This window comes from Pholcus phalangioides, unplaced genomic scaffold, assembly GCF_987345545.1.
Source record: "Pholcus phalangioides strain wild (caught in Gottingen) unplaced genomic scaffold, Ppha-v1.0 ptg000042l_1, whole genome shotgun sequence".
NCBI classification, from domain to species: domain Eukaryota; kingdom Metazoa; phylum Arthropoda; class Arachnida; order Araneae; family Pholcidae; genus Pholcus; species Pholcus phalangioides.
The window spans coordinates 35,094,484-35,120,064 of NW_028301628.1; the positions used below are offsets into that span (position 1 = coordinate 35,094,484).

Consider the following 25,581-nt stretch of genomic DNA (forward strand, 5'->3'; position numbering starts at 1 on the left):
TCAGACTGATTTCCCTCCCTAAATATTGCAGCGCCTTATACAAGTGCATTCTGTCTTACAGGGAATCAATGGATAAGACGCGAGGATTTGTCTTCTGTTTATATTTGGGGAATGGAAAAAAAGAAGGTGCTAGTGGATCTGTAATCCATGGATTCAGCGATTTCGTGTAAGACCAATCAAACCAGAACAACTCTGCCCGTCTCTGAAAAGAAAATAAGAAAACCTCTGGGTTTCCACCTCCAATGAGGAACCGATATCCAATGACAGAAACAGAGGAGCGGCCATAATTCTTCTAGGCTGGTTAAAGGACCCACAAACACGCAATAATCGAGAGTACCTCGATATTAAAGAAAGGTTCTTCAACGTAATCACTCGAACTAATAAGGTATCGGATAACATAGACCATGAATATTTGCAGTTATATCTCCGATATAATAATCTTTGATTAGGTACCCCCGAGTGACCAAAAAATAATAATTTTTTTCTGTATATTTTACTGTATATCTACGTATAGAAGCCTTAGAAGAAATATTAGGTTTGTTGTTGTTTGGATGGTTTAGTGTTAGCAATATTTTGCGGCAATATAATGAAGTCGGAGGAATTTCTTACCATATTTAACTCTTGCATTCCCAAGGCATAAAACTTCTATCAATCATCAAGTAGATGTGTGGTTTACTTTGGGTACAAATATCTTTAGGTTTGGTTTGGTTCGAACACCATTGGTGGCATAGTGGTGATCGGTTGGTTTCCCACGTTTTTCCCACTTTAAGGTGTGATTTCTCTCGACAATTCTGAAATTTCCATCATTTCTGGAATTTATTCTTTCATTTATTCTGAATTTCGACAAATTTTGGAATTATTTCTCTCATACATTTTGAATTATTTCTCTCATACATTTTGAATTTCCGTCAATTCTGGATTTTTATTTCATTAATTCTGAACTTCCATCAATGCTGAAATTATTTCTCTTAGCAATTCTGCAATTATTTTATTTATCAAATATTGGAATAATTTATTTTATCAATTCCGGAATTATTTGTCTCATCAATTCTGTAATTATTTTTCTCATAAATTCTAGGTTTTTCTTTCATCAATTCAGAATTTTCATTGTTGTTTGAATCATCAATTCAGAATTTTCACAAATTACCAGGTCATTTGGTCCTAATTCCCCATTAGTTTTGAATTTACATGTTTCTTTTATCAATTTCAAATTTTCTTCGGTTCACTATTAGTTCAATACTGAAAATGTAAATCAATTTTGTGTTAATTAACATTCAATTGTGTTTATATTGTTTTTGAGTGGGTATTTTCCAACATTTCTGCATATACTGTGACAATGCATGAGCCCTCCCTCTCCCTCCCTACAAAATATATGAAGCAGGGGCATTATTCCCCTACTTCATAATTAATTAAATTATTCCCCTACTTTAAGAACCCTTAAACTAAAATTATTTTTGCACCGTACCCTGTGTCTGATAAAGACATTCTTGATACGGTGAAGTTCATTGCAATTTTTGCTGATTGTGTTTTTTTGAATCAACAATTGATATACACACGCTCAGCAGCATTATGTTTCAGAAACGAGCGCCCGCCGCGCTCAATTACATATCAGCTCAAAATAACGATCTGGATTTCCAATGTACATTAAAAGAGCGATTTTTTCAGATTAATCTTATCCTAATTTAAAATCAGAAATATACGTCGATTTCTCTCCCATAGCACATTTTCATGATAATCAGATTTCTCATTAAGCTATTCGATAATATAAATATAATTACCCATCTCTCCGACGAGAAATGGTTACAACATGCAGAAATGGGTCCACTAATCATGGATTTATGTAATAAAAAAAAGCAATAATTCTCAATGATATACACCTATGATACTCTCGTTCGTGCCTGAAACGATTCACGTGAATGAGAATCCTTAATAATTATAAATATTTATGAAAATAATAAAAGAGGGGAAGAGGGAGTGTGTCTGTTCCACTCTCACGTACCGTAAGTTACTATAATGAAAATTTATTGGCATACTTTATTACCTCACCACTGCGTTTTCGAATCTCACTTTAATGAAGGCCCGTAAGGCCATCGGCTTCTATTGCATTAAGGCTGGAGGGGAAATGAATGCAATTGAATAAATGACAATGCAAAAAAAAAAAAGACTATGGATTCTAACCATAAAAGGGAGACGAAATGGGAAAAACACATACGTAAACTTTTATTACCCAAGAGATCCATTACATGAGATAAAAAGGAATACTTGTTAACGCTCATCAGAGTTTTGCATATCTTATGCAAATTTGATCATTAACTTAAGAAAAGAGTGCGTAATACGTCTTTTTTTTTTTTTTTTCGCCGCACCGATGCAAACATTACACTAAATGAGGGGCTGGCGTCTTGCTCGGATGGTGAACGGTTATGGATGTGGTAACTGATGCCTTCAGAACGGCAGCGTTGCACTGCTGAATGGCCGTTTTTATGCTCCCCGAAGTCGTTGCTGTGCTCGACGACGTCCCTTTGGCTCTGCTCCTGCGCAATCTACCCGGTGTCCGGCATTTCAGCAATTTCAGCAGGGAATTACGGAATTTAGAGGATATGACGTTGTACAGTATCGGGTTCAGGGCCGCGTTCATGTACAGCAGCAGCCGGCAGAAATACAGAAGGTTGTAGAACGTCTCCATGCCCAAGGATCGCAGTTCTTCGATGGGCGTCACGATCATCCACAGGGTGAGCACGCGGAACGGCAGTAGACACAGGAAGAAGCAAACCACGACGGCTATCAGCATGAACACGACCTGCCTCCTGGCCCTCATCTGGTACTCCTCGGTGGTCGACGTCAAAGCTCTGCGGCCCAGCATGAGGTGCCGGGCGATGTAACTGTACACCACGAGGAGGACTAGCAGCGGCACCAGGAAAAGCACGCACGTTACCCCGAAGTAGTAGCACCTCTGCCACGTTTTCTCGACGAGAGTCAGGCAGACCGGTACCATGGTCTGGTCGTAAGCTTCGGCCATCCTATACTCGGCCATGAGCAAGACGGGACTGGTGATGACGAGCGCTATTATCCATATGGCCGCGATGATGACTATCGCTCGCATCTGGGTGCACGTGTATCCGGCTTTCAGAGGTTCGCAGATCGCATAGTACCTCTCGAAGCTGATGGCGAGGATCGTGAGGATGGATCCGTGTGAAGCCGTCATTTCCACGTACGGGACAGCGTAACCTGAAAAAAAAAAAGAAAACGAAAATTGACATGGATTAGACCATTATAAAACGAGATGACCAATGGCCTAAATCAGAATGAAAAGTAGTTTTATGACAATTTATGTCCTGCAAGAAAAAATAAGTAAAGGCTTCAATTCTTCTTTTAGCCATCTCTTATTTCACAGATTCTGGTGATGTAACAAGTCTTTCATTACATCACAACCAGTTGAACCCGTGAAATCAATATATATGAGTATATATGAGAGAGTTGTTCACTTCTGATGCCAATGACAGCTGGTGCCAAATGAATGGATGTTATAATAGGTTTTGACTACATGTCAGGGCTGTCTTAAGAGCATCATGGGCCAAGTGGTTTTTCTAAGGCCCTTCCTGGTAAATTCTAGAAAACTTTTCAACTTGATCTCATTTTTGTGAGGCCCCTGGGCCAAGATGACACTGCTGCATATCAGTTATTTTCTAATTTGGCGAAGGTGGGAGCAGATACTGGCTAAATGCCCCCCCCCCCCCCGCGGCTACAACTCTTATAAGGTGGTTGGGAACTGGCTCTACACTTTCGGTCTCCTCCGAACTTGCAACAGCAGTGTATTTACAAAATATTGCATAAAATGGTAATGATATGTCAAAATAAATAAATTAAATTTTTTGAAATCTAAAAATTATTTAAAAACATTTTCATAAGTGAGCTTAATATTGATGTTGAAAGGAACCTTTACAAAAGGTGGTGGGTTCCAGGCTTCAATTTCAGAAGGCGATTAACTACCGTTTAGCCGGAAGAGGTGAGTTGTGGTGTACCTATATATCATTGTGTAAGTAGCGAACTCCGTGTTTTAGTCAGCAGTCTTCCAAATCGGCATGTAGTGTAATGAATCTACATAGAATCGACCCCGCTTAATCGGATATTGTGTGCTGGAATCATGGATATCCGATGAAGCGGAGCCGATTGTGTGTGTTGTGCGTCTGGTACTCGCAGTGGCGAGCCTTTTCGAATGGGAAGCCTGCTCGCATTCGCGATTCGAAGTTGAGAACCACAGAAAACCAACTTCAGCAAACCGGATGGAGTGGCACGTGATCACGTCAAGTGATACGCGTCCACGTCACCAAACGCTCGATCACAGTTTTTGCGTGCTGGGGGTGGGGGGGAGGACTTTGTGCGGTGGCGCAATTCGAAGCACCATCTATCGGTGATGGCCTCGGGTTCGAAAGGAAAAGGACTCACCACCTTACCAGTGCCTGGGATTGAACCCACGGATTTGAAGCAAGTCTCCACGGTGGTAGACGAGCCACGGAAGCTCCAATGAAGTTATAACCGAGATCCATTGCATTTTTGGCATGAAGATGAAACATACAATAGAACCTCTGGAAAACGGACACCCATAGGACCGAAAATTCTGTCCGCCAACGAGAAGTGTCTTCTTGTAGATAGTGAAATGCATTGACCTCCGTCGACATTATTCGAAAGACAGTGCCCGTTATGGGAGGTTTCACTTTATCTCCGAATAATGAGATCGCTGGAAAATGTTAGATAAATGGGGAAAAAAAAAAAAAACTCTCTACTTTTCTATCTTAAAACCACGTATTGGAAAAAGTAAGAGTAAAAAAGAATTCTTTCATTTACTTCGGGACTTTCCTTTCATAAATTATTCAGGTTCTAGAAAACAACTTCTGAAATTACGAAAATTTAACACTGTTCTATTTGTGGAGGGAAAAAAACGAAACATACTTTGGTCATGGTTATCTTCTTCTTTTCACAGGATTGAAGATTTATCTCCACTGTTTTTTTAATAAGGAAGTATTGCTAAATTTTTGTTTTCACCCTTGTTTCAGTCGCAAACTCCGGATTTCACCCTGGAACACCCACGCAAACTGCTCAAAATGTTTTCCGACCAGCTGCTACTGATGGAATTTTTCTCATATACTATATTCAAACAGCAGTCTTACACAAAAATTGAATTCTTTTTTGGGCACACTGAAATAATAACACTATGTATGCTAAGATGGAGTCTATGCATCCATACATGCGAGATCCAGATCCACTTGAATGGTGAGTTGTCAAGTCATAGTGGATGTATGTCCGAAAAATAATCGATTGGCGAAAACAAAATCTGCCGGAAATGTCACATTCGAGTGGATATTTCCGAAATTTCGAATGTTTTTTTTGTTAAAGCTCAAAATCTACTTATATTGGAAACTTTTTGGCATTATATTGACATTTTTTTTATAAGTCAAATCGAAGTTGTTCTTAAGTTGGAAATATGAATTTTGAGTTGCCCGTATTTACAGAGTTCTAACGTATTTAAATGGGGCAAAAACAAGGTCTTCCAGCCACTTATTATTACTAATGAGTGTCTAGCAAATAAGTTCTCACATGCATAGTTGCTAAAGTTAGAGATTGAAAATTCAGGAGGATTTTTACGCAGATCCAAAAACAAAATTTCGTACGAAAAAAATCACTCTCAGACCAATATTAAAGGGATTTCCGATAAACAAAGAAGGGATCTTTCTTAAATCACAGTGAAATATTAGAGATTTTTTTTCCCGTTTGGGAAAACGTGACATCGTGCTTGCCAATTATTGCAAAGAAATACAAATTTACCTGTCATTATTACATTCAAATAAAAATTACACCAATAAAAATTCGCCTTTTGGCCCAAAATTGGGAAAGACCTATTCAAAAACGGGACGTACAGTGTTAAGAGGCAGCACAAGTCATTTCGTGATTAGACTGTAGAACCAACTGATTAGCTATTAAGCTAATTTTGTCGTTTCTTCGGTAAAATGAAACATTTCTTTGTGATACAAAGCAATGTGACAACAGTTTGCTTGACGCACGTGACGTCATAATAAATAAAAATCCCGACGATACTGGAATCCTGACAAGCCAAAATCCCATCGGACCAAACCCCGATGAAAACGAAATCTCGACTTCCAGGAATGGTAGAGCAAACCCCGATGATACCGAACATACATATCCTGGCATGCCAAAAATCTGGATAATATCAGAATCTTGACAATACCAAAATATCGTCGATATTAAATTCTTGACAATACCACAATCCTGTCAATATCAGAATCTCGACAAAAATGTCAATATCAGAGTCTCGACAAAAATGTCAATATCAGAGTCTCGACAAAAATGTCAATATCAGAGTCTCGACAAAAATGTCAATATCAGAGTCTCGACAAAAATGTCAATATCAGAGTCTCGACAAAAATGTCAATATCAGAGTCTCGACAAAAATGTCAATATCAGAGTCTCGGCAATACCGAAATTCCGATGTGGGGCATTCCGAATATTCCAAATCCTGGGAATAAACTTTTTTTGAGTAAATTCTTTGAGAATAATTTTTTTGGAACCACGTTAAAGCTCGGGAAGTATAAGATTTTCGTGAGTCCGGGTCATAAATATGAATACTGGAACCTCCCGGATTTTTTCTGGAAGCACCCATACAGACCGAATGCGTTCGAGTACGTATACGTTTAGGACTATATTTCCAATACGTTTGAGTCTGTTTAAACACTGATCAGGTTCATTAGGATGCTACGAGCTTTTGTATTCTTGGTCCACCAGAATGCAAATCGTGCCTAGAAACTATGAAACGTCATTGATACTCAATTATTGAAAAGCCTCTGAGAATTTTGAAAAGCCAGTGTTTCCCAACCTTTTCACGGTCACGGGCACGCTGTAATGGCAATGCTTCGAGCAGTCTCTGGCGAAGCCAATCGCTGTTCTTTATGCTACTTTTTTTAACGGTTAGACGTCACTTTGAACAAAAACTGGTCTTGCTGTTCAAAGATGGAGGACGATGAGTCCTCAAGGTTACATAGGCACCATAAGTATAGCCAACGTCATTTTTACAGTTAACAGCGAATATTTCTTTTGTGAAAATGCCGTTTATCGGTAAATATTTTTAAAAGTAAAAACCAAAAAAAAATACACCATCCGCGTGCTCGCAATACTGATTCCGCTGACTCAGTACAAGCCATTTCTCATTTTTATATGAATTCCCAAAGTTCTCCATTGACTTTCTCTCCACCCTGAACGCTTTATTCTTTAAGGGGCTGAAATTCATTGAGCTCATTGAAGATTCTTCAGAGAAAATGCTGCTCTTGAATGTAAAATACATTCGCGATTTCGTTGGTTTCGATAGCGAAGCGAAGGAACCACGAGGGAATTGCTACATCGGCCATCAGATCGAGACGCCAAGTCGTGAACATCGCAATCAATGGAATCCCAAGGGGATGGCCAAGTCATTAAGTTCTAGTGTAAATCTACCGAAGAAATCGCGTCACAGCACGAATTTCCTAATAGCTCTCAAACTAACTCTTCGTTTTTTAGGAGAACTTTGTTGTTTTTTTATTTTTCCACTTCAAACCATCACTTTGAAATCGCTTAGGATTCCTGGGAGTTTCGGTTCATCGACAAAACTCCGAATCAACTGAATTCCTTCGATTTTTCCGTCTTCCGAATCATTCGATATTGCAATTCCACAAAAATGTGCATGTGTTCTTTGTGGATACGTGTTCTTATATGCTACATTTTAACTTAAAAAATTGATAATCCATTAAAAACAGATTATGATTCTTATTTAACATTAATGCAAGTATTGTGAAAAATTGTCGACACACCAAAATCTCGACTACCGACGATACTGGAATCCTGACAAGCCGAAACCCCATTGGACCAAACCCCGATAAAAACGAAATCTCGACTTCCAAGAGTGGTTGAGCAAACCCAGATGATACCGAACATACATGTCCTGGCATGCCAAAAATCTCGATAATATCAGAATCTTGACAATACCAAAATCTCGTCGATATCAAATCCTTGACAATACCACAATCCTGTCAATATCAGAATCTCGACAAAAATGTCAAAATTCCGTCGATATCAGTCTTGGCAATACCAAAATTCCGATGTGGCATTCCGAATCCTGATAGACCAAATCCCTTATGATACCGAAATCCCGATGTGCCAAAATCTCAATAGGTCGAAATCCAAACAATATTAAAATCTGAACAGGTCAAAATCCTAGCAAAGTCTCAACACGTCGAAATCCTAGCAAAGTCTCAACACGTCGAAATCCTAGCAAAGTCTCAACACGTCGAAATCCTAACAATACCAAACTCTAAATGAGCTGAAATCCGAACATGCCAAAATCTCAATAATTGGTCGAAAACCCGATAATACTGAAATCCGGACGTGACAAAAACTTTGACAATACTAACCAAAATTCTGAGAGGTTTGAGATCCTAGCAATACATACTGAAACTTTCGGCAATAGTTATATACAGGGTGATTATAAAAAAACTATCCCGACATATGGGCCCCTAACTATCATACCATTCACAGAAACTGAATGAAATTTTGGCATTAGGTATTTTGATGTATGCGCTCAAGAATGATATGGAAAACAACAGTGTCACTCTAACAGTTACGGTTACAGTGAGAAAATTTCGAAAATATCAAATGGCAACACCAAGTTTTTTGTATTGGAATGTGATCTCCATTGTGAAAAACCCTAAATAGTGTTCGAACGGCAACTGCAGCATGAAAATCACCGGCGGTAGGTAGGCTAAAAGTGAGGACAACCAATAAGGACAGAGAAGCAGCATAAAATAAAGCATTTTATTGTGTTTCACAAATTCTCCACATGACCTTGTGGAGGACTAATCAGGCTGGGATCTCAGCCGAAGAAACGGTGTGACGAATGAAACGAACATTAATGCTCTGGTGCACGGCAAAGTCCTTTTTACTTTTTCCTTGCCTAGCTCCGGGGATTTTCGTGCTACAGGTGCCATTCCAACGCTATTTAGTGTTTTTCAGTATGGAGATCGCATTCCAATACAAAAAACTTGGTGTTGCCATTTGATATTTTCGAAATTTTCTCACTCAACCGTAACTGTTAGAGTGACTCTATTGTTTTCCATATCATTCTTGAGCGCATACCTCAAAATACCTTATGCCAAAATTTCATTCAGTTTCTGTGAATGGTATGATAGTTAGGGGTCCATATGTCGGGATAGTTTTTTTATAATCACCCCGTATATAATATAGTATGGGATCACTACAATCCCATTTCAATATACATATAATGAAATTATTTAGTGAGAAATGATTTACTTTATATGTATATTTTTTTAAAGTAGGATTACCCAGACTAAATAATGCATTAATGTAATTTCTTCTCTTTTTGAAAATTGATTTTCAACGGATAAGCTGCAATTGTCGATGTTATCGGAGCCTTCATTCTCGCTCTCGGCTCGAGAAGGAAGCAATTTACAAGTCAAGCAAATTCAATTTTTAATAGGTAAGATTTTGACATTTGATAAATTTGCAAACAGAGTGAAATATATTATATCGCTATAAGTTATTTTACTCAGCACCGTAACAAAGTCAGTTTACTGAATTTTTTTAACGAAATTATTTTGAGACGTCGATATTTTCGGTCTTTCAGGATTATGACCTAGAACGCAAACTAAGCTATTTTTCTCACGTAAGACACTAGATACTTTATAACACTAAAAAAATGATTAATTACAAAGTCCAATTAAAGTTCGTGAGGTGGAAACAAGACACAAAAAATTTTGCCCAACACAAAAACTTTTTTCTTGTAGACATATGGCGCCAAGGCACAAAAAATATAGCATGGTTCCATGGATATTATTCGGGAAAAAGATACATTTAAAAGAAGAAGGTCGCAGATTTTGTGTCCAAGCATGTCCATAGATAGTGTCAAAGACTTCAAAGTGAAGGCGATATCCTGGTGTCAAACGCATGAAAGCTATTTACTTGAGCAGGAAACGGCTTTCTTTCCTTCGGTGACATCAACGATATTAGTTTTGGGATACGTGACAGCCGCCTTTGGTTCTTCCTATTATACTCTCCTTTTGTCTTGTGTCGATATCTTCACCCGCCAGCTTTTGGCTATCGCCAATGATGATAAAAAATGTGTGAAGCTCCCACCATTGTCCACTATTTTTTTTAAATTTCATCATTTTATTGAACTTCTCACCTTCGATGAAAATTTTACTGTTTGTGAACGGTTATGGAACTTAAATTAGATAACGCATAATCTGCTTTCACTCATACTTGTTTGTATTGATTAGTTTGAAAAATGCCAATTAGGGTTACCATTGACCGTCACAAAAATATTTTTTGTTTCTTGAAATGCTATGATTTTTTTGCAATGCAAGCTGATTATTTGGAATTTTTATATTTGTAATATACACACACACAGAGAATTTAATTTTTCTTGTCGCTGCCCAGCCCGAGGGAACTGCCTGGAGACTTGCAGACTTCCCTTGCTGGCTATGAAGGGGGTTATATACAAGTTTGAGCAGGTTTGTGTAGATGTGAAGTTCCTGTAAGTTAACAGAAACGAAACAAGAGAAAAAAACATTACATAAAACATTATAAAAAAGATTATACAGCTCAGTAATTCAGACTCTAACGTACTGACCATGGCACGTGCAGCACGTTTTGAGGCCTGAGAAATTCTAGTCTTTGACGTGGGTTGTAATCGACCAGCTCTCTCAGATGCTCGTATTCTGAGTTCCTCATCCTTTCAAAGTTATCCTCTGAGATTTGTTGGATGTAGCTGAGGATGGTTGGAATCTTCAGGTCTTTTCTAATGTCAGCCCCTCTGATGTACTTTGGGGCACGCACAAGGGTCCTCTGCATTTTGTTCTATTGACTTTGCAGACGCTGCATGTTGGTCTTCGAAACATGAGCCCATACTGCTGCGGCGTAGGTAATGATCTAGTGATTAATTATATTTGTAATATTGTGATTTCTTAATGGATAAAGAAGTTCCTATAAATTTTGACGGATTTGAAAATGTTCAACCCACACAAATTGACGTGCCGGGTTGTGGTTTGGCTTTGCCGTTAGACACGTGGAAGAATTTTTTTTTTTTGCGGTAAATATAAAATTTTCTTTTTTATTTAGAATTTTAACTTTTTTTTTTTAATATACAGTAGAACTTCGGTTCACGCGCTTAATTCGTTCCGGGAACGTGCTCGTTATACGAATCGCTCGTTACTCGACTCAAATTCCCCCCCCCCCCCATAGGAAATTATGGAAACACGGATATAATTCGTTCCACAATTATTCATTCGCTTAAAAATGACTAATAAATCGACTAAACTAATAAGAACGACTAATGACTAATAAGAACGGCATTTAATCAATAATACAATGCAATGATAATAATAATATATATATAATACAATAAAATACATGTATTGGATGTGAGCCAATGAATTTTCAGAGATATTGACCTTGGCCCGCGCCTATCCTGGGATAGAAATCAGTGAACTTCCCTCTTGCGGGGAGGGCGTCTCAACATCGTGGGTCCTCAGGAAAAGAACAGGGTCGTCTTAATTGCCCCATCGGCTTCCCCTCCCCCTTGGATACAGTAAGTTTTCTAAGGCCCCGTACTTGGATAGAAATGCCTGTCTGGTATGCTATTCACATATTGAAGATCTCGAAAATTTTGACCAAATATCGTTATCATCAGCACCCCTTTAAAACTTGAGACCCCGGGCCGTTCCAGGGTAGGCCCACGATATAAGATGGCACTGACAAAGTGTTTTGGCACCCTTAATTGGCTGGAGAGAAGTAATAGCTTACATATTAATTACATCCAGAAATTTGTAGTACCAGATCCCATCATGTGGCTCCCCCCCCCCCTATGGATATGAGGGCTCTGCCCTTATAGGTCCGAGAATTTAGATGGTCCAATGCTACATTCTCAGGATGTATTAACATTTTCTCCCACCATAATTCACTTGAAATCTATCACCTCTCTCTCTGAGGGCCCTTCTGACAGCACCACTCCAACATATTAACATAAATAATTGATCTGAAATATCTGCTGCCACCTAACAAATAGAACTAATATGATTTTTGAATTGACGTTGATAAAATGTTTTCGATTAGAGAACAATATTGACAAAATAATATAATATGGTATGATAATTTATTTTTCTAATCAATATTATTTATTCAATTATAAAATTTACTTCGAAAATTTAACGGCTAATGTATCTGTAAAGTAAAAAATTATATGTAAATTTGTAAAGATAGATTGTCTTTGATTTTTGTTTACGATTTTTTTGGGTTTACATATTCATAGACGGCTTCACTTGATAAAAAATATTGATCTTTTATTACTGCACACAAACAATAACTGATAATTTTTTTTAGTAAATTCATTATTTTTATATATATTATTGTTTTCTAAAATATTATCAACATGATACAGTATTTTATTTTATTACTTTTCTTTGCTACTCAGAAGCCATTCAGCAACTTCAATCGGAAAATTATAACACATTTACTCGATAGGTAACAGCAAAAGTTTTAGTGAAATGATTTTTCTTTGCATGTTATATAATACTCCAGTAGTTCGCAACCTGATGCCATGTGACCCGTTTGTGGCCCTGGGACACTCTAAAAGGAGGCCACAAGTGCTTAAGGGGCCACACACAGAAAGAGAGGTGAAGAATTAGAGCTTTCAAGTGAAATATGTACAATATATATAATGTAATAACGCCATAAACAAACATGCGATACGATATATAATGTATACAAATTAACTTACTCTAAACAACGACATAGAAGAGGACTATCTCGTGTTGGACGATTTACGGACTCACTGTTGTTTTGCATTCTTATTCTTTTTGTGTGATTTTAAAAAGAACGTATCCAATGCCACTTGTTTTTTGCCTCCTTTTTAGGATTTATAGGAGATGGGAAATTGCATTGTGTCGTTGCACAGATTTATTGCTTGCTTCTACTTGATTGGTACTTTCCTATAGAATTTTATACGGATTCCCACATTTTACACATTTTTCTAATCACATTTGAAAAGTGAGGCACTTCTCACTTGTCTTCCTCAGAAAAAGATACCTTCAATATAAGCTTTTGCTGTTGCATGCAATGGAAATCCATCAGTTCTTTTATGGTCAACTCCTGGCCAAGCAAAATTTATATAAAAAACAAGTGCACATACGCGTGATTACAATGCGACATCTAGTTTCGTATAATAATCGCACTCAATTTTTCCAGTGAGGCACGCTGGCCGGACACTGTAGGGGGAATATTGCCTACAATTCCACAGTACGTGTGTGCACGAAAGCGAACAATCATCAACTTAGTTGTGAAACGTGACAATAAATAAACAAAGCAAATTTTTGCTCGTAATGCGAATCATCGCTCGTTAATCGAATGAATTTTTTTTTTTTTCAAAACTTTTGCTCGTTACGCGAATTGTTCACTAACCAAACCTCTCGTTAACCGAAGTTCCACTGTACCATATTTTAAAAACATAGTTAAAATTCTCGCCGATAGATAGCGCTACATAGCGCCGCGTTAACAAAATGCATGGAAAAACGTTAAGATTACACCAACGTCACCAAATTTGTCTTTTTCTACCGGTGTCAATGTTGCAGTCTTTCGAAGAGACAAAATAATGCTTAACAGACGTAATTCAATTCACGTTCATTATTATTTTGGAAGAATTTTTTTTCAGCTAGTTGTTGATTCCGATCATATATTAAAAAATTAACGTGACTTCAGCTGGATTCTGTCTGCCAAAAGCACAAAGTAAACACTGAAAAGTCTAGTACTGGAAGAAAATTGAAAGTTCAGTCTTCGTGGTGTCATCTGTTGGTATCAGAGGGTCAGCACCTCCTTTCACGCAATACCAGGCAAGCTTAAATCCTTTAGATTTCTTCACCCTTTATCTACGCAACTAGCTGAGAATTTTTTGTTTAATTTCCTTCTCAACAGCAGTTTAGAATTCATTAGTTTTTCTTTCGCGGAACATAGATGACACTTGAATTCAGGCGTCACATCGCAAAATGACTAGGAACATTACGCTATCTATAGAGTGATAGAACCGTTCATAACCCCGGACTGATGCAAAGCACCTTACTTCCGTTTACCTTACTTACCTGAAAAAGAGGCAGGATTGTGTTGGAAAAGTTAGCAAAGATTTATAGTGGTGCTCCCCTTGCTCGCAAGTATCAAATCACTCGCGTCGTTCTCTCCATGAAGACAGCCATCAACTCAATGCAACGTACAAACCATTTCAATAAAATGGATAGCTGTACCCAATGACTAGGGGGGACAATTGCACGTGCGCCCAGCGGCACATAAGGGCCGGGGACAGCAGCCTGGGATATCAAAAGAAGTGCGGGAAAGTCTTGTGGGCAAGTAAGAAGAAGTTAGCATGTGAAGTACGCTATCTATAGCCATTTTGAGAATTGCATCTCGAACAACGATATCAATATGATCCAAATCATGAGGAAAAGATTTATCAGGCTGCTTTTAGGCTGGTCATTCAGTGCAAGGGACAGCACGCGGCAAGCAACCCGGGCGAGAACAGCAGACATTCACCCGTCTGACGTCGTCCACTGAAAGCGACCTTGACACGCTAGTCATTTCGCGACTGCACTCTGTGCACACGTGTGTGCTGAGAATCTGCACACCACAGCTGGCCGCTGTGGTGGTCGAGTGGTTATAGTGACGGACTCGCGATGCGATGATCCGGGTTCGAACCCCACAGTGGTGGTCGGCTGAAGTTGGTTTTCTGTGGTTCCCAACTTCAAGGCGCAAATGCGAGCCGATCTCCCCGTTAAAAAGTCTCGCCACAGAGAGCAACAGTCCTACAACAATAAATCATTCAATCATAACACTTCACTCATAGTTAGAAAAACTAGTGGCAGATGGCAGCACTGCACATAACAAGCATTACAGAGAAACAACAAAAACTTCACGTCAGGTTTCACTACACGTACACGCACATTCCCGCATGTACCGATTCGTTGGGGGGTTCCGGGGGGGTGTGGGCGGGGAACATGTGTGGTGTAGTAGTAGTAGGTAGGGCCTCCAAAAAATGGCTCGGGGATCCATGATGTTCTTAAGTCAGCCACCTCGTTGGGCAATTTGCCTGTTGTGGCGTTGTATTTGTATTTGTATTTGTATAATCTTGAGGAAGTACTGAAAAACTATAATTTCTCAGAAACGCATTCCAGAGGACAGGCATTTCTTACGTGCATACTTAATGAGTAATCTGACACACACTCGGAGAAGTCATTCGTGTTGTGAGTGAATTAATAATAATATTTATTCCATTACTACTTACCATCACAACCCATAAACGGCAATCAAATTTCAGCGTCCATGTTCACGCGGTGACGGAGGGAGAGAGAAGACTTCAAGAGAGAGAGAAACGGCATGGTCGGCGGAAAAAATTTAATAGCCGCACTGCACCTGCGCAGTAACGGCACGATGCATAAAATCCCAATTCAACCGGAATTATCACTCGTCTTCTTCTTTCACCGGAAGCGGCTCGCTCATGATTTTTTCTAGTAAACGACGATCTCTTATCTTCTGTGAAGTGGGATCAGTCTTGCGAATATAGACAACTGCGCGCAACTTGTTTATAGCTTCCAGTCGCTACCAGTAGACAACCAGTCGCAAGTCTAGCAGTGACGCAAGCAGTTCCAGGATTAATGATAGGTCACGGGGATCGGAATTCGTTGTGAGCCATAGTTTAAATAAAACGCAGTTTTCCTGCATTGTAGACCATCTTTGATAATTATGATTCGAATGATTCAATCTTCGTGAATATTTTAATCAAAATTTGATAATTATCAAATTTTTATCCAAGTATTGACCCTCACAATGAAAGGGTCACAAGATGACGTCTTCAAAAAATGTGAAAAAAATTATCACTTCATAGTAATTTAAGTACAAAAAAATATATAAAAAAACAAAAATTATTGTTTCAATAAAATAAAAGTAAATATTAACATTTTGAACGCCAATAGAGGCAAGAATGAATTTAAAAATCACGGAATCCTGCTATTGACGTCATTCAATCAACACATGATCAAGTACAGCCAACGCTTTCTACAGGAGAAAACCTCTGCGCTAAGGTTTGGCGTCACTGAAGTCGTCCATTTCACCTGTAGCCATAGCAGTCCGACGTATGCGAAATTTTAATCTCTTTTTTTTTTTTTTTTTTGCAGTAAATCCAATAACTATAGGTGAAATGGACGTCTTCAGCGACGTCACGAGCTTCGCCGGAAGTTTTCTGCTATAGGAGGTGTTAGTATAGCACAAAGCAAGAGAATAAAGAAGAGAAATAACTAGTTTCTATAGAAGCAGAGAAGTTGGTGGAAAAAGAATAGAAAGAGAGAAAATACATACTCTCTTGTTTTTTACAAATATCGCCAAGAAGTGCAAGAGGCGATGAGTAGCGAACTTTTGTAATTTTTAATATTTTTTTGCAGCTTTAATAATTGCATTCCACCGCTAATTTTTCTTTTAATGTGTTTCTGGGTGCAATGAATGTCATTACATTTTTTTCATAACATTTTGGGCCGACACCTTGGACCTCTTTCCTTGTAAGTAATGATAAAATAGCTGGATTCATGCACATTTTACATCGAAAAAACCCACTGCACAAATTTTGCTCCATTCCTGAAAAAAAGGTTGAGTAACAACGAACTTTTCTCAAAAAATAATTAAATTTATGTTCTAGAAAAATCCTTTAAGCTCTTGAAGAATGCAACTAAAAACTACATATGCATATCGGGATGATAAATATTGTTTTTTCCGGGAAAATTTTTATTATAGTGTTTGCATGTGCCTAAGAGTTCACTAACCTGGAACAAGTACGCCTAGATATTGATAGGTGAATTACTCTTTCCCCGCGGTTGCCAACCATGAACTCCTTATCTCTATTCGGAAAAATATATATATATTGAAGCGTGGTCCCTTAAATGAACTCAGACGGCCGAATCGTTGTTAGAATGAAGTAGTTGAAGCACAAAAATAAATGCTGCGTGTTCCGATACCGATACTTCCTAGCAATAACTCTACAATCGAGTCACTGAGTTTTAACTGGAATTTATTTCCTTTCTAAATGATATGAGGCGCATACAGTCAGGTTTGGATGTAAAAATGTTTTAACTATTTTGAACTTGAAACAAAGAAATTGTTCATCTATTATTTATGAAAATTGAGCACAGAAGATGGCATCATGCAGAATTTTATTTATTAAAGAAAGGCTTTTTCCGTCTTATTAAAATTTTGCATATTTCTCTGTCTCACAATGAATCTCTCAAATATACATTTTCACCACATTTTAAATCCATTTTTTTTAAAGTTTAGGGCTTTGAGCTTTTGCAGTCTAAATTTCCGTACTCATGTCTATCACAAATGAATATTTTCGGCTCATTTTATGAACTTCGTGGTGGCAGGACTAATCTACAGGATGAGGAACTATGTGGGATGCTTCACACGGCTGTGGTCCCTAAGCTGGCTTTCGTGAAGAGAGGCAATGGCGAAGGAAGACAATTAAATGGTTCAACAAAAATATTGAGAACTAGCCAAAACACCCGTAACTGTGCGGGTCTTCCCCATATACTTACTTGGAGCATTGAAGAAGTAACAAACAATTCTTAGGGGATAACCAATGGTTACGAGTTCAACCGAGCTGGGCAAAGAGTCTGAAAGATCAAAAACTGTTTTGCCTGACAGTTTTTGATCTTTCGGACCTTTTGCCCAGATCGGTTTAATTCTTAAAGTAGCCTATTAGTCAAGTCGGGCCTGGTTTGGTATACAGGGTGATCTATTAATGGACCGACAAACTCAAAGTGTTGTTAGTAGACATCAAGACGAACAAAAACTGCAATGGAATATGGTGTCGCAAACCACGTTGAAAGGGTGAAAATCGTGAAAAACGCATGCAAAGAGGTTTCGACGTCACGCTGGAACAACAAAAAGTGCAATAATAACTACAAAAAGGTTTGTTTGATTAATTATTACGGGAGTTGTTGAAAGTGGCGGCCGCTGACGTCATGCACAGTCTACAACGGCGTGAAAACGATTCCCGGACTCGCTCGAAGATACCATGTATTCTTTTTTAGGTCTGCCGCAGCGACGACAATCCGCGCTATGAGATCCTCCGGTGTGTTCACAGGTGTAGCATAAACGAGTGATTTAAGATGTCCCCTTAGGAAAAAGTCACACGGATTGAGATCCGGTGAACGTGGAGACCAAGCAACCTGTCCCCGCACGTCCAATCCACCTCCTTGGGTATGTAACATCGAGGTGATTTTTCGAGATTTTCACCCTCTCAACGTGGTTTGCGACACCATGTTCCATTGAAATTTTTGTTCCTCTTGACGCCTACTAACAACCCTCTGAGTTTGTCATTAGCTGAACACCCTGTATATATGTATACAGTATGTACAAAATTTGGCGACGATCGATCAAATACTGTAGATTTATATTGCCGGCCGGGAACCGTTGCCCTAGAACAGCGGTTCTCAACCTTTATGACTCGCGGAGCCCTTTTTAGAAAAAAAATTCTATGGCGGAGCCCTGTAGGGAAATTTTATAATTATTCATCAAAGTTATTGATTTATTTTTACTATTTAAGAACATTTATAATTATTATTTTTTAATTTTACTGTCTTTTTTATTTTTCTTCAGCGGCCGCGGAGCCCCTGCAGAGTGCACAAGGAGCCCCAAGTGCTCCACGGAGTGGCGGTCCAGAACCGTTGCCCTAGAACAGTGATTCCCAACGTGGGCGTTAATGCCCCCCTGGGGGGCGATGGAATGTTTCAGGGGGGCGGTAGAAGCTACGGGTATAGCATTGGATTCTATGGGTTATATTGCGTTGGAGGGCGGTGGGAGAAAAAAATTTCTGAAGAAGGGGGCGTGGGGACAAAAAAGGTTGGGAAACTATGCCCTAGAACATAGTTTTTCAAACTGTTTGTTCCATAGCTCCCTCCATCAGAAATTTTTCTCTCTCATCGCCCTCCGCCAAAGCAATTATGAACACTAAAAAGAGTACCTTGAGTAGATAAATGCAAAATTCACGTGATATTCGAAGCACGATTGCAAAATATTTTGCAATGAGTATTATTTTTGTTATTATGTTTTGTTATTTTTGCAGTAGAACTAGCTGGTGACGGTGCTGGTTATGAACTGAAATTCAATGGACTGTATGATATGCTCATGAGTTACACCCAAATCTATTGATGTAAGTAGAAATTTTTCAAAATTTTAATTTCTTTCTTTGCCAATAAATGATGGGATTGGTTCTACTCAGTGGTTTTTTTTTCTTTCTAAATATCTGATCTTGTCTTTAATGGGTTAACGCATCGCGTATAGAACACTGTAACGAGCAAATGAATATGAGAGACCATAGATTTTGATTTGTAACCTTAATCATATAAGAACTTTGTAATGATACGATGAACGGATTTTCAGGAATCATGCTCCAAACTCAAGTAAAATGTCAAAAATGGCAATCTTCGTACGCGTTTAAAGTTTTCATTCACGGATTGCTTGTATGTAAAAGCGAAACACTAAAGTGGACGTAACTTCGGTTCTGAGCATCTTATATACGAAACAAGACCTGTTTGGGAATCACAAGAAATCGGGATTTCCTAAAAGAAAATAAGCGAACAAAAATCAGTATTTTCTTCCAAAAAGACATTTTAAACATAGTCGGATACCTTAAATATTGTCTAGGCGAGGAGAAACAAAAATTTTCGAACAGAATCAGCGTGTGACGTTTTACAGCGACAACGAACGTAGAAGGATCCAAAAAGAGTTCAGAAACCATAAATTGCAAATATTTATGAGCACATCGTAAATAAGATGATAGCAAATAACGAATGAGATGAATCCTGATTGCAAAATCCCCACTTCAATTAACAAATTGAACGCTCTTCCTTCCATAACTCAAATCCCTTAAAATTCGAAAACTTTAAACATCATAATTATCTTTCCTTGCGTTATTGCAATTCCACATAAATATCGCTCTTTCGCCACATTTTAAAAATGCATTCAAGGCAATACCAGACGTATTGTAGTATTTTCGGTCAAGGTCGGTATTAAAATGTTATTTACATACAGTTGCAAAGAATGTTTGCGTGAAGTTAGAGGTATATCTCCGAATATAAGCCGTATGAATACAAGCAAAAATAAAAGTGTTTCAAAATACGTCATAACATTCGTTTTTATTACACTTTTTTGAATATACGCCTATGCCGAGGAAGGAATATGAATGTATGGAAATTCTCTATACCAACAACAATACAGTATTTCTCCCAACAAAAATTGACTAAACATAAATATACGTTGGGATGAAGATTTTGCATATTTTCGAACTTTTTCTAGAGTTTCTGAATCTTGCTGCTGGAACAAGAAAACGTGATCCGTCTTTGAATTGAGGAAAGATTCTCAAATCTGACTTTATACCGGTGTTTCTGCACGGATAGGTCAGTGTTCTTCGTCATTCGTACGAGGACCGGTGCAGGTCCCTGGGAACACCTTTTTTGCGCCTTAGTGGCGTGGTGGTAACATGCTTATCTACCACACGTAAGGGCTTGAACCGTGTTGCCGTCGTTGTCCCAGGATCAAACCCGAGGGAGGATATAAATAAACTATTTTCCCGAACGATCTTGGGACGACCACCGATACACATTTCCTTCATTTCCAACCCAGCTCATTAATGGCAGCAAATTGCAATATAGCGATACGGCCAGAGTTAGCGTTTGGTGAAGTAGTAACGATGTCGTTTGTGCACGACTGGTGTGGTGGTAAGATGCTTGTCTACCACAGTGAAGGTTGTTGTCACGGTCCCACGTTCGAACCCGGGGCATAATATAGATGGTAATTTTTCCCCTACCGATCTTGAGGTGACACACCGCTAGATGGCGCCTTCATTTCCAACTCATTAATGGCAGTAAATTGCGATATAGCCGGAGATTGCGTTTGGTGAAGTAATGAAGATATCGATCCGAATTGTTTTTCTTTCTAAAGTGTTTTTTTCTGACATGTCCCTCAATTCTTTTTTTCAAAAAGTCGATCTAGGCTCAGGTGTGAAGAAGTTGCAGGCAGTTATATAATTACACAATTGCGGATTTAGTCTAAATAACAAAATCAATTTGACTTCGCCCTAGAATCAACGCTACGGATTTAAATAAGCTGGTTTTGCCAGTACATTCCCGGCTCCGAACAGTGAATACATGTAAAAGGTATACTATGTTTATTTATATATTATTTTATACTTAGTTTACATGTTTGCCTTTAATTTTTTTTTTAATAATCGGAAATTTTATTGATTTTGTGTTATTAAGCATATAGATATTCAAAATATGTACACTCATTTATATATCTAGAGGAAATCTTCAATAATTTCAAAATGAAAATAGTTGCAGAATTACCCAATGGGGAGAGAGTGCTTTATATAAGTTTTTTCCCCCTTCTCTCTCCCCAAATAGGTTGATATTTATCTTTGTATCTTATTTTTTTGTAGCATCTGTGCAGCCGAATGTTTCATTCTTCAGACATAAATGCTTGTTCTTTCTTCGGTACCGGACAATGCCTCAATGATGGAGTGCATCAAGTAGCAATTACAGCATTTCGTTTCGTTGCTGTTTTTCCGATCCAGGACTGATCGGGTATAAAACTTTCGGAACCTCTGAACAACGTTGTGTACAGTGGGCGAGTATCTCATCGACCTGGGCTACCGCGATCAGGAGACAGTTTCGCGCTCGCTCGCAGCACGAGAGAAACATTCATTTGACCATGATGAAATCACCTAAATTTGCAACGAACAACATATTGACAATGAATTTTGAATGTTTACCCCTTTTATAGGTCTGATTTCTTCGTGTCTGCCTGTCTCTTTACAGATCTTGTAATTTTTGGCTCCAGTCATCACGAGAATTATTGTCACTTGAGCCCGATTAACTCTCGCCCACTTTGGAATATTTTTCTAGATATACCTCTATTTCTCGTATGAGTGTTTTCGAATCATCTCATGTAAAATGAAAGGTTCAGCTTATGGATAATCCATTAAAAAAAAGAGCCCATGTTTTCAGATCACGCGATCTTTAATGAAAGATACAAGACTCTTATCTTCAAACTGAACAGTCTGGTCAGACATTCTAGGATCTCGTCTTTCCCATTTGCATGTATTAGACACAAAGACGAGCTGACCAAATGACAAGTGGATGGGGACACCTACAAACTCGAATGTGTCGTGTCAACTCCACCTTTAAGCCTCGTTTACATGGGAAATAGATTTAAAACCGTTTAAATTAAAAAGTGGATTTAAAACCGGCTTCAAGAGAGAATTTTCTCCAATGACTGCACTCACTCCATTTCTTTCCTTACGAAGGAAATTAGTCGTCAAGCGGGTGTTATAGAACTCTCAATTCTACCACAATATTAGCACATGTAAACGGAGCTTTAGTCTACTAAAGCTGGCATCGCTTGTGTACATTAGTGTGGAATAAAAAGACCTTCAGTATCTCTTCTCTTCCTACAGAGTTCTCATTTATCCAATTTTGAAGCTGTTCATTTTGGCCATAGGTCATTTTTGATCATTTTTATAAGCATTCCTTGCGTGTTTCAAAAAACTTATCCTCAACTTTTGTACGGTGCCTGGAACGAATCGATTTTACATAGAAACCTATGGGAAATAAAATTTCGACCAACGAACGAGATTCCGGAACAAAATATGTTAGATTGCCGAGGTATCACTGAATGTGCACAAATATTGGTAACGACCCGACAATTGGTTGAAGTTTTAAATGCTCCCCTCTCTCTCTCTCTCTCTCTCTCTCTGATGCCAACTTTTTTTAATTCCCACCTTGTACGAGTATATGGGCCGTTCAAAATCACAAATAGACGAAAAGCTCATAGATCATAGATGTTTTGCTATACAGATACTAAAACAAAATAAAAAACTCATTTTTGAATTCTTTTCTGAATTCAGCTCCTAAAATATTTAATTTATTGCCGCAATTTATAACTGCATGATCTTCATATACATTTTTTTTTTCTATTTTAAAATTAAAGCCATGGTTGTTATTCCTGTTTATTTCCTGTTGTTCCTATTTTTATTTCTAGGAAATACGTATGTAAATGGGTGCTGTTAAAATGTATTTTAATTGGAGAAAACATCAGCGCACAATAATTTAGTTAATTAGAATTGACTTTCTAGCTAAGCTGAAGTGGTTATTTGCAGTTTAAATTTCCAGTTTGCCTCGATTTTAATATTATTCATAAACAGATAAAACCTTGCTCAGCAAAGTTGAATCGTTTTTACCATGAATTTTATTTCCAATGCCAATAAAAAACAATTTCCAAATTGGTGCGATTTTATAAATCTCTGGACAAATCATGGGCGGGGATATGGATATCCCCCATGACCAGGGATATGGTCATGGGGGGCATTGCCCTCCATCGTCAAAGGTGGAGTCGACTGATCTAATGCATATGTGTATATATGAATTAACATCATCATCATCATCGTGCCGCCCCCCCCCCAGACTTCCATGCCTATTTCCGCCTATAGAACAAATAAAATTTCAGCAGCTATAAAAAAAGTAACATCAACAAGGAATCAACTCTTCTGAAAAAAAATATTGTACTTATCTTATACTGCAATGACCACTAAAAGCTGTACTTTCTATAATACTTACTAAAATTGAGAAAATAAATAGTTATAATAGGGTTTTTGACCATGTATTTGTCATGTATTTCTAATTCTGCATCGGACCGTAGAGGGTTAACTTAAGATGATTTAAATTATCTGTTTGATATTGTAATGTAATTGTTTTTATTCACTCTATATTATTGCGATATATTTTAATCAACGTTCGTTAGATTTTCTTTATAGAAATTAGCTGGGAGACCATCAATTATCGGCGTTATAGCCGAGGTGTCAATATAACCCACGGGTTCTTAATCTATGGATTTTATTTTGGGTCGCAGGTGCTTCCGAGATGGGTCTTACAAATGCACTTATAGCCAGGAATTCTTGAGCAATGGGTGTGATCCAAACTTGGCTTCCGAGATGGTTGGTTCGTTCAAATCCTTTACCAGCTACGGATTCTTTAGCAATTAGTAACGACCCAAACTAGATTTACAGTGGCATTCTAGATGGGTCGTACAACTCCACTAACAGTCAGGAATTGTTGAATCATGGGTCACAACACAAACTTGATTAGCACTGTCTGAATCAGTGTCTCTTAACCTTTTTTGTGTCATCGCCTTCTTTTTAAGAAATTTCGAGTTAAGGTCGAGTATGTCAAAGGTTTTCTATTTCGAGCACCTGAAAAATTTCTATTTCAAATCACTGTACAGTGAAATCTCGTTAAATAGAATGTGCAGCGGCCGACAAAAAACTTCGACTAATCGATCTCTTCGGCTATTGAATGAGAAGATTAAGAAATAATACTAGACGTTCATACTGTATCAAGGAAATGGACGCATAGATGATACTCGTATAAATGAAACGAAATTAAATAAAGTGTATACAAGATTATTTTGTGCCAAAAAAATTCAATATTTTTTTTCTGTTTCTCATTTTTTGTCCTTCTTTCGCGAGAAAATCATTCAGGTTTTGCAAATAGACAAATGGATATGCTGAACTCTATTGCCAAATGTTAAATCCTATTGCTAAATACTAAATTCTATTGTTTAAATTTATCTCATTCGCGAAAACTTCGACTTAAAGGAAGAGAACTTCGAGTTATAAGGGGAAATTTTATCACTAAAATACGGAAAAAGTTCTGGGGCCGAGTGAAAACTTCGACTTAAACAGATATTCGAAGTATCGGAGTTCGTCTTATCGTGAATTGACTGCATTAATCTAAATGTTGAAATTATTTTTAGGAAAATGTTTTCGAAGGAAACTGTAATTGTTTTTAATCCGTCTCGACGTCTAAACACTTAATTTTTACACTCAAAATTACTCACTGCAACACTTTGAATATAATCCTAATTTGTATTTGTGCATTTCGAATCACGTGTAAAAGTTCCGACTAATCTAGCAATTCGTGATTATTTTTTCGTTTTTGTCCATGCTGTATCTCCTCACAATACATGATTTTTAAGCCGTGAATCAAAGGCATTCCTGTGTTACGTGGTTTAAAAGAAGATGAGGATGCATTACTCTAAGCCCCCAAAAGGCTCAAAACTAGAGAACTCAAGAACTCGAAGAAGCTTTTAACGAAATTCTTCACGAGGTTTTTCCCAAAAAAAAAAGAACGCCATGCCAGTTTATATACAAGCATAGAATGAAATCCTTCGGTACATTCTAGCGTGGAATCGGTTAGAAAGCTTAAAGTTTTTAAGAACATTTTCTAAACAAAATTTTGTATTTCACGAAAGCTGATATTTCACCTTTAAAATGATAGTCATATTGTTCCCCATTTTATTTTTTCAACCCTGTCTGGAGTTTCCGTCGTATTCTTTGTATTTTATCCATCACCATGTTTCCATACAAAAGGCTTTATCTTTAAC

The 25,581-nt window shown here is 37.9% G+C and overlaps 1 protein-coding gene across 1 annotated transcript in view; it reads right to left on the reverse strand.

Moving 5' to 3' along the window:
* Nucleotides 1–2,197: 2,197 nt before the first annotated feature.
* Nucleotides 2,198–25,581, reverse strand: part of LOC149064942 (QRFP-like peptide receptor) — an 87,842-nt gene continuing 64,458 nt past the window's right edge. The window contains exon 3 of the mRNA XM_089255198.1: nucleotides 2,198–3,225. Within this exon, the coding sequence (XP_089111324.1) occupies nucleotides 2,375–3,225 (851 nt within the window). The 3' untranslated portion in view covers nucleotides 2,198–2,374. The remainder of the gene's footprint in view (nucleotides 3,226–25,581) is intronic.